Source organism: Punica granatum, chromosome 3 (assembly GCF_007655135.1).
Source record: "Punica granatum isolate Tunisia-2019 chromosome 3, ASM765513v2, whole genome shotgun sequence".
Classification (NCBI taxonomy): domain Eukaryota; kingdom Viridiplantae; phylum Streptophyta; class Magnoliopsida; order Myrtales; family Lythraceae; genus Punica; species Punica granatum.
This window is the reverse complement of record NC_045129.1, coordinates 11,356,965-11,366,033: the sequence shown is the minus strand read 5'-3', so window position 1 is coordinate 11,366,033 and position 9,069 is coordinate 11,356,965. Positions and strand designations below refer to the sequence as shown.

At 43.5% G+C, this 9,069-nt stretch overlaps 2 protein-coding genes and 1 non-coding gene across 5 annotated transcripts; 1 reads left to right on the top strand and 2 right to left on the bottom strand.

The window, feature by feature from the left end:
* Positions 1 to 469: 469 nt before the first annotated feature.
* LOC116200017 (probable pectinesterase/pectinesterase inhibitor 51) lies at positions 470 to 2,924 on the top strand. The gene is made up of 4 exons (XM_031530670.1): positions 470 to 913; positions 1,064 to 1,676; positions 1,825 to 2,231; positions 2,441 to 2,924. Exons 1-4 carry the CDS (start codon positions 539 to 541, stop codon positions 2,717 to 2,719), a joined length of 1,674 nt encoding a protein of 557 aa, XP_031386530.1. The 5' UTR covers positions 470 to 538; the 3' UTR covers positions 2,720 to 2,924.
* Positions 2,925 to 3,413: 489 nt separating this feature from the next.
* On the bottom strand, positions 3,414 to 6,692 carry LOC116200016 (UDP-glucuronate:xylan alpha-glucuronosyltransferase 1). Of its 3 annotated transcripts, none has more exons than XM_031530667.1 (6): positions 6,339 to 6,692; positions 6,039 to 6,251; positions 5,318 to 5,946; positions 4,375 to 5,126; positions 3,966 to 4,256; positions 3,414 to 3,802 (listed from the first exon to the last, which is right to left on the bottom strand). In XM_031530667.1, exons 1-5 carry the CDS (start codon positions 6,389 to 6,391, stop codon positions 3,972 to 3,974), a joined length of 1,932 nt encoding a protein of 643 aa, XP_031386527.1. In that variant the 5' UTR covers positions 6,392 to 6,692; the 3' UTR covers positions 3,414 to 3,802; positions 3,966 to 3,971. The 3 variants fall into 3 exon arrangements, with proteins under 3 accessions (XP_031386527.1, XP_031386528.1, XP_031386526.1); XM_031530668.1 differs by having other exon boundaries at positions 3,414 to 3,794; XM_031530666.1 differs by having other exon boundaries at positions 3,414 to 4,256; positions 6,339 to 6,691.
* TRNAC-GCA lies at positions 3,541 to 3,612 on the bottom strand. The gene has a single exon. It is a non-coding gene; the product is annotated as a tRNA-Cys (tRNA).
* Positions 6,693 to 9,069: the final 2,377 nt, after the last annotated feature.

Below are 9,069 nucleotides of genomic sequence, written 5' to 3'. Positions count from 1 at the left end.
CAAAAATTTATATATTGGACTTGGAGGATGTTCTTGCACTATTTTCAGAAAGCAGTATTAATTCATTTCTTCGGCATGCACAATTTAGTATAAAAAAATCAAATTCAAGTTAGGACACTCTATAAAAGAATAATATATTTTTAATAATGAATTTTCTTCATTCACTATATCTGAATTACGAATAATAAAAATTATTAATTCTTTTTTCGATGTACACCACTTGATCTTCAAAAGCTTAAGTTCTAACTAGATCGAGTTAAGGGATAATACTCTTTCGATCGTGGATGTTCTCTATTTGTTAAGACCCATATCCGAGATTGTGTTTGAAGGGAAGACATGTTGAATGACATGAATTGACAATTCATGTTGTTATTATTAATTTTGTCTCCAATAATTTTGAATGCAATTACTAATTTCTCCCTGCTGGTGGAGCGTCCAGAGAGTGCCATTCCTATTACCCCCAACTTTACCTTTTCACCATTCTCACACAGTTCTGTCACTCACTCACTCACTCTGTCTCTGCAACTGAGAGTAGTGAATGAATGCATTATTCCAATCAATAATGGCCGGTCTCCTCCTCTTCCTCTCTCTCCTCTCTCTCCTCTCCCCGCTCTCCTCCGCCGCTGGCCACCCCCGCCTGACCTTGGTGGACCGCAGGCCGTCCCTAGCCCTAACCCCGCCCGCCATCGCCCAGGCCTGCAAGGCTACCCGCTTCCAGGACACCTGCATATCCTCCCTCACCCGATCCAAGGAGTCCGGCCTCCCTCCCAAGCCCGGCCCACTTGACATCATCGGTTCCGCGTTGCGGGTCTCATCCGCGAACCTCGCCACCGCCCAGTCCATGGTCCGGTCCATCCTCCAGACCTCCGCGGGGCACCTCAACCGAACCAACCACGCCAAGAACTGCCTAGAGGTACATTTAATCTAGCTTGCAATAATTTCGGCACGACACTGGTGAACCGCAACTTCGAACCGTGTTGGAATTGAAGTAGATCGTGTTTAATGCTAACAATATGTACGATTGTTCAAATGTCCAGTGGCTTGCTAACATTGGCTTACGCAGGTCCTGCCACTGTCCCAGCACCGGATCACGTTGACGACGGCGGCCCTGCCCCGTCACAAGACCAAGGATGCGCGGGCCTACATGAGCGCGGCCCTGCAGTACCAGTACGACTGCTGGTCGGAGCTCAGCTACTCGAACGACACGAGCCAGGTTGACCGGACCATGTCGTTTCTGAACAACCTCATGTGGCTGACCAGCAATGCCCTCAGCATGATCAACTCCTACGACATATACGGCCCCAACACAGGCTCGTGGAGGCCGCCCGCGACGGAGAGGGCTGGTTTCTGGGGGTCTGGCTCGAAAAGCGTCGGGTCTTCGTTCGGATCGAAGGGCGGGTTCCCATCGAAGGTGGCAGCAACTGTGACCGTGTGCAAGGCAGGGAAAGGAGTGTGTAGCTACCGGACGGTGCAGGAAGCCGTCAATGCAGCGCCAAACAACGGCGAGAAGAAATTCGTGATACACATAAAGGAAGGGGTCTACGCGGAGATCGTTAGGATTCCTTTGGAGAAGAAGAACGTGGTGTTCTTGGGGGATGGGATGGGCAAAACGGTCATCACCGGCTCCTTGAGCGTGGCCCGCCCCGGGCTTTTCACCTATAATACGGCTACAGTCGGTAAAATTAATCTCTCGCGTTCAGGATTAAGCTGACGCATGAACGGACTCGAATGAAGCCAATAGCTTGAGGATAGTCATTATTTTACGGAAAAAGGAAGTAAAACTCCGATCTGCTGTTTAATATGCAGAGATATTGTGATTTGCAGGAGTCCTGAGCGATGGGTTCATGGCGAGGGGGGTCACGTTCGAGAACACGGCGGGACCCGATGTGCAACAGGCAGTGGCCTTCCGGTCGGATAGCGACCTCTCGGTCGTCGAGAACTGTGAGTTCCTGGGGAATCAGGACACTCTCTACGTCCACTCCCTACGTCAGTTCTACAAGTCGTGCCACATAGAGGGCAACGTGGACTTCATCTTCGGGAACGCTGCTGCCTTCTTCCAGGACTGCGTGATCCTAGTCCGGCCCCGACAGCTGAACCCTGAGAAGGGAGAGAAAAATGCCATCACGGCCCAGGGAAGAACCGATCCAGCCCAGTCCACAGGGCTTGTGCTTGCGAACTGCATGATTAACGGAACCGAAAGATATATGGAACTGTATCGTAGCAACCCAAAGGTACTCTTGGAATTTCATCATGTTCTGCTCATTTCATTCTCAAGGCTCGTTATCATAGTTTCACTCGCATTCATGCTGTTGATGAGCTTATAGGTAGATGGTAATGGTGATAGATTTTTGAGAACAGCAATTGGATATAGCAAACTATGCATTGCTTGCTGTCGATGTCAAATTGTTACGACCTGACTCGAGGCTGAAATCTCAAACAGGTGCACATGAACTTCCTGGGAAGGCCGTGGAAGGAGTACTCGAGGACGGTCTTCATCCACTGCTACATGGATGTGCTCATCACGCAGAACGGGTGGATGCCCTTCAGGGAAGACTTTGCTACCAGGACACTCTACTATGGGGAGTTCGGAAACTCTGGCCCAGGGTCCAGTTTGTCCGGTCGTGTCACGTGGAGCAGCAAAATTCCAGCCAACCGTGTTTCGACATATTCGGTGCAGAATTTCATCCAGGGCAATGAATGGATTCCGGGGTCGGCCTAATCACCAAATGGTCGAGGCAGCTTAGATAGTATGACTAAACCTAGCTTTGGCGCAGAAGAAGCTTTACGCAATGTGTATCACTGAAGCGAAGTTGTCTTGCCACAAAAACATATATAAAGGATAGTACTTCGAGTATGATGGTTATTCGATAAGAGATTTTATTGCAGGTGGTCTTTTCTATTTTCATGAACTTTTTTCGGTTACGAGAGAGGCCATGCTATTTTTATTGACTTAACTGCTTTTTGTAATTCCGTTGGTTTCACGGTTTTGAGAGAGAGTCTATCGGATGATAAGGAGTGACTGTCACAAGATCAAATATTGGTAGAGAGCTTGGAGATCCGACAGATGGGACTTAATTTATCTCTAGGATTTCCAGCAATCTTCCTGATAAAGACAAACCAACTACTTCGATGGGTAATATGACTTCTTCCACTTCGATGGGTAATTTGCGTAGTTTTGTCGTCCTTAATGTCGTATTAATACTGGGACGGTCGTGGCAGTTCCAGGATCAATGGCAACGGGAAACGAAATGGTTTTGTGGTAATCTTGCAACAAGCATCATGCCGAAAAGGTTCCTTCCGATTCCAAAGTACCTCAATTGAAGAATGTCCTTCGATCCTCTTTTAGCCTCAGCTGAGGCCATCTTTACGGTACATGCAAAAGGCTCCGTCAAGCCTTCAACTGCATTTTGTAGCTAACTTCTGTTTATTTATCATCTCAGTTTAATCGAAATTCCACAATTTCAAAGGACCATTTAAGGAAATCAAGATAATTGGCTGTTTAAAAACAAAGGCAAAGGGGGGAATAAAAATTTAAAAAAAAGGGCCCAACCGGGTTCGAACCGGTGACCTCTTGATCTGCAGTCAAATGCTCTACCACTGAGCTATGGACCCTTTGGTGGTAGATTATCTTGACCTACTTTATATATAGAACTAATTGTTTTTTTATTAGCACCAAATCAAAATCCACCTGCTCATACATTTTTCTGTGTGTCAACGCTGATCGACATCTTTCGGATTCAAAATCATCGTTGGAAATCCTTCCCGGATGGATTTTGATGGCCAGGGAGAAACATCTGCTGTCCTGAAAAAATAGCTTTTTAACTCATCAAAAAGCTACCGTCCTCAGTGAGTAAAGAAACGTGTAAAACTCTCCCTAACCCATGGGTATCCTTTATGCATTGAAACTAATAAGGGAGAAAAAGGAAGCAGAAAAGGAGAAAAACAAGAAAACAATGAGCTCATGCCTCTTCTCACAATGCCGAGAGGGATGCCGTCGAGACCGTGAGTGCGGGAGGTGTGGGGTTGGAAAACTCATCGTCGGTCCAGTTAGTCTCGCCCCAGTGGCCCAACATGCTCTTCCAGTTGCACACATTGTCTATGCACTTCTTCAGCCTCGAGTCCGTGATCTGAATCCTCCAGTGGCAGTCCGAGTAGTTCCCCTTCTCAGCCTGCCTTCGGTCCCACTCCAACTGTGCCTTCTGCTTCGACTTTAGCATGCAGAACTGCTGCAGCATCTTGGGCATCGCATCGTGCACCTGTTGGAGATACTAGTTGAGTATTCTAGGAACCGAGAACATTGCGGACTAAAATCACCCCGCGCAGGGAAGTTTATATTTTAAAGGATTCTCGAGTTCATTCAAATTTTATCAGTACCTTCCACCATCGCGCGTGGGCGACGTCGCTTGCAAACTCCTGGAAGAAGTCCACGTTCCAGTTACAGTCATAGTCTCTGAAGCACAGCCACGGCTTTACTCCCAGGTAATGCAGAACGTACAAGATCGGAGGCTCAGCCCCGAAGAGTCGGGTTTTCATTTGCTTCTTCTGCTCCTCGTCCCCAATCCAGAAGTGCTTTAAGAAGTTCATGTCCCTTGGTATCCTGTGCCACCATGTAAAGATCTCGTTCAAGTAACCCTGGTCTCCACCATTGTAGGACTCGATCTCGTTTATGTGCTCCATCAGGAGATTGAAGGTGCTGTTTGACGGCTCGATCACCATCACCCCAGAGTTGAACAGGGTTGCGTTGTTCCCGATAGCAGAAATTTCAGGCATCCCAAACAAGAAATCGATGTTCCTTAATATTAGTAGATCCGCGTCGATGAAGATGATCTTGTCATAGTCCGTCAACTGCCAAAGTCGGAACTTGCTGTAGTTCCACTCATTATACGCGTCTTTCTCGGCCTTTGGGTTTCGGATCCTCTGTATCGTCCTGATCTTCCATCCTGCTGCCTCAAGCCCGCTCCTGTGATAGGCGCTAATGGTCTCGTCAATGAGTATCACAAGGTCCCGGTTGGAGCCCACCATTCGGATGCTCTGGGCTGCGGCAATGGCCCCGCAGACATACACATGAGCGGAGTGAAGAATTGTAGCATATGCTTCCCTCCGTGGATTTCCCTCGTAAACCCGATCTAATGTTACAACAAAGTTCAGTCAGTATGCACATAGATGGCTTGACTTTCTGTGGCGAAATGACAAGGAAATGGAATTATTTCGTTTCCATTCCAATTGAACGAACAACATACAGAGTAAGTATAATCTGATGGAACTATCAATTAACGACTGATACTGGGATTCATCATGAAGTTGACTAGGGCCTCACCTTTAACCTTCAAAGGAAGTGCCAATTCGCAGGATCCAACAGGAAGCTGCAACTTCTCTCTCAATACGCTTGGATTCGGCTTATATAGCCAAACGCTTCCTCTTCTCGTGACAAGCTCTTTGCCAGTAAACAAGTTCGGGATCGGAAAACATCTCGTGATTATTAGTACATGCACCGGGTACCCACCCTTGGCTGAAGCTGCAAGCCGAGCTGCTTCAAGCTGCAGGTGGAGCCGAGCGACGTCCCTCGACCAGTTTCCCTCGTTCCTGCATGGGAGCTTGACAGCAATTAAATTGATCCGTGAACCCGGGGATCTTATCTTCGGGAGGCTCGGGCAAAGGGGGACTTCTTCCTCCTCTTCTTCATCGATCCATTCAGGGTAAAGCGACTCCCAAGTTAAGTCTCCGGCAGCATAATTTAGGTGAAGAACGACTTGCTTGGCCTTGGGGAAAAGGTTCCTCCATTGGTTGATCTCGCTCCTGTTGAAGTTCAAAATCCCGATCCCGTAATAATCTGCTTCACCTATCATGCCATTGATGATATACTCAACATCCTCCCAATCGATTTCTAAGTTCGATATGTATCTTGGATCCGCCTCACCCCATATCCACCGGTTGACAAAACTAGGCCTGCAATGTAACATACATATTCAACTATATCAGTGACCGGTTTTTCACGACCCAAGAGTTCCATCATTAGTAGAGAAGCAGTTCTATCTTACCCGGAGGAAGAGGAAGACGAGTTGTCATTTTGGTAAACTTGTGGGTTATAAACAATCGTGAAGAGCGTCCCGCAGACTATGAAAGCAAGGAAGAGCTTCAATGGTGAGAACTTGCAGTTTGCAGTCTTGTCTTGGATTGGTAAGTGGAATGACTTGCCATTCTCAACTCCTCTGTATTTCCCTCTGTTTGGTCTTCTCTTGTACATATCTTCACTGCATCATATAAAACACACGAGACCAAACAATTAGTCGGGTCGGTAAACGTACAACAATCTTCACCTCGAACAAGATGGAACTTACTTTGTTGAAGATAGCCGGTGTCGGGACTCGAGAGTCCCATCTGAAGTTCCCATTGTTAGTTATGTTCCCTACGTTTCTCGGCACCAGATAAAGAAAGAACCTCTATGATGAAGAGGTCGATTTGCACTAAATCCAGTAAAGTTATGCTTGGAGCTACATCAACATGAGAGGAAGGGAGAGCACAAAATTTGGACAGAGCTGAGGAGCTTATGAATGCAAGGGGGGATGGGGAGGATGGGGTTTAACTTCTATTTGAATCATTGGCTCTGTTTCCACTTTCGCTTTCCTGCTGCCTTGGCAATTGCTTCTCACCAAAACTCCCCCAACTTCTCCCTTTCTTATCTCTCATTTGTAATCATTGCCAAGCTTTCTGCATCTTAAAAAGCTGTCTAGTTGAGCTTCTCAGTTCAGACCCACACACAAATTCACCTACTTTGTTTATTTGTATGCATGAATTTCAGACATAATTAGAGAGAGGCCTTTCATTTTTCTTTTGAAAAATGCCGAAAAAATTTACCATCAATGGGGGCCTTTTGCAATTTTTACCCCCTAAATTATGAGAGAAGATTGGTCAATGTTAAACCATTAGTGCAATGTAAAGTGTTTAGAAAACGCTAGTTAAAAAGGTGTTGAAAACAGTTCTTATGATCACTTATGAGCTATCACAGAAAATCACTTTTGGAATCATCAAATTTAATTCTACCCATAGTTTTGAAACATTTCATTAGATACCAGTTCTCCTTCAAAAATAGTGAAAAAGGAGAACTTTTTCGTCGATCATATCTCGTTACAAAACGTAAGAAAGTGGCAATCTGCAGATTGCAATAAACAGGTAATAAGCGTTAATCACTTGACTAATTGCAATAATTACTCTTAGTTGTCGCAATCTTATTAATTTTTTGTCGTTACGTTATCTTGAGACAAGACCATTAAAGAATTTCCCGTGAAAAATGCTTATAGAATCTCTTATGTACAAATATACTCAAGACAAAGATTACCACTTACTCTGTTGATACCCAACATCCCAAACAATGGAAGTTTGTGAAAACGAAAATAAGAATGAAGAGAAAACGAAACTTCTTTTTATCTTTTCCCCAATCCAATTTAATGTTGAAGAAAACAGAAAAATTTGTCATTATAAGTAGTAGTTGCTAGATTAGGTTGAAGAAAACAACTGGGTTTTAGTTGATGATAAGGGCAATTTGGATAGGTGATGGAATGAAAATAATGACAAGTCCATCTCACTTATAAAATAAGGGCATAATTTGCTTTTTAAGCTAAATAATTTTTTTTTAATTAGTCTGGTCCAGTAGGAAAAAATTGACTGTTTAACCAGAAGTTGTGGTCATATATACTTTCTAGTCAAGCTAAAGTTGTTCATAATAGCTAGAAAAAAGGTCACCTATTGGATAATATCTCTCGAGGAAGATATATTTCCCAAAGTTATGGACCAATTAACTGCAACTAACTTGATGTCGGATCATGCGATTGTGTTTACTGTTTAGAGCAATCACTTTTATCTGATTAGAGCGGTGTTTGTTCTTTGTTGTATACTCCTTTATCTTCGTATTCCTCGGTACACCGATAAAGTCTTATCGCAGGGAATGTATCTCTTCTATCTACTTCACATTGCGAACTTGTGAGCTTGCAATGAATCGGGTACGCGCGACGACTGGAAATTGGTTTCTATAATATGATAGATTATTATTATTTTTTCCTTTTAGCTTAAGTAAAACCCTTTTGTTTTTTTGTTTAATTAGGGTCAAATAGTACAAATATTAATATGACACGACTTTCACTTACTATTTCACGAGAAAAAAGAGTCAAATACCCAGTCACGAGCTTTGGTTTTTCATAGCTAGAGAATCAATTAACTGATAATTAGATAGATCTCTCACAGTCAATGATCCATATTATTTGCCCATTTCGATTCCCACTTAATCTTTTACCATTTTTGGTAAATTATCGAGTTATCCATGAAATGAAATACAAATTATTTTAGTAACCGAAAAAATATATATTATTTTAGAACTTAAAGAACTCTCGACTTGCCCTTACTTGGGCGGATTATTCCTACCCAAATTCATTGCATTTAACACATGCCATGATAACTTTCTAGAATGAAAATATTGACTATAATCTTTTTTTAGTAAAACACTCGTGATTGGAACCTTCAAAATTAATCAGTCCACCTAATTCAGATTTATACCCATAATTAATCACGACCCCAACGCAGATTAATTTAATTAGGTCCAAAGCTTTCAAATGAGATCGAAACACGTCTCATTGCAGGAGAGGGACACATCTACTGTTTATATGTCTGTTCTCTGACCAAAAGGGCATATGGTAGGCCTTCTGTGTGTATCCGATGGGAGCCTTGCACCCGTCGCTACGTATCTTCCCAACCTTCCCGCGCTGTCAATGTCTAAGCTACTGTATATAAATAATATATATGCATACACCATAATATATACAATATGTATATATATATATATATATCCATATCTTTTCGATGAGTCAGTTTAGCAACTCCGGTTCAAGAATGTATATCGCCTTGAAAAATTTTGGGCCCCTTTCGTTCCCTTTTTTTTTTCCTCTCTTTTGCCTTTCGGAACTGGTCAAATTTTATAAAATTTTGTATAAGGTTTATGGTTTTGTTAACGATCGATGTCGATGTCACTGAATATAGTTTCGTAGCTCTTGGAAGCGTGAATATTTTCTAATCTGGTGA

Excerpts from the sequence above, each read along its gene's own strand:
- LOC116200017 (XM_031530670.1), top strand. The coding sequence starts at position 539 with ATGAATGCATTATTCCAATCAATAATGGCCGGTCTCCTCCTCTTCCTC. Across the intron at positions 1,677-1,824 it reads CTATAATACGGCTACAGTCG|GAGTCCTGAGCGATGGGTTC; the intron begins GTAAAATTAATC and ends TGTGATTTGCAG. Across the intron at positions 2,232-2,440 it reads TGTATCGTAGCAACCCAAAG|GTGCACATGAACTTCCTGGG; the intron begins GTACTCTTGGAA and ends AATCTCAAACAG.
- LOC116200016 (XM_031530667.1), bottom strand. The coding sequence starts at position 6,391 with ATGGGAACTTCAGATGGGACTCTCGAGTCCCGACACCGGCTATCTTCA. Across the intron at positions 6,252-6,338 it reads CACCGGCTATCTTCAACAAA|TGAAGATATGTACAAGAGAA; the intron begins GTAAGTTCCATC and ends TATATGATGCAG. Across the intron at positions 5,127-5,317 it reads ACTTCCTTTGAAGGTTAAAG|ATCGGGTTTACGAGGGAAAT; the intron begins GTGAGGCCCTAG and ends TTGTAACATTAG.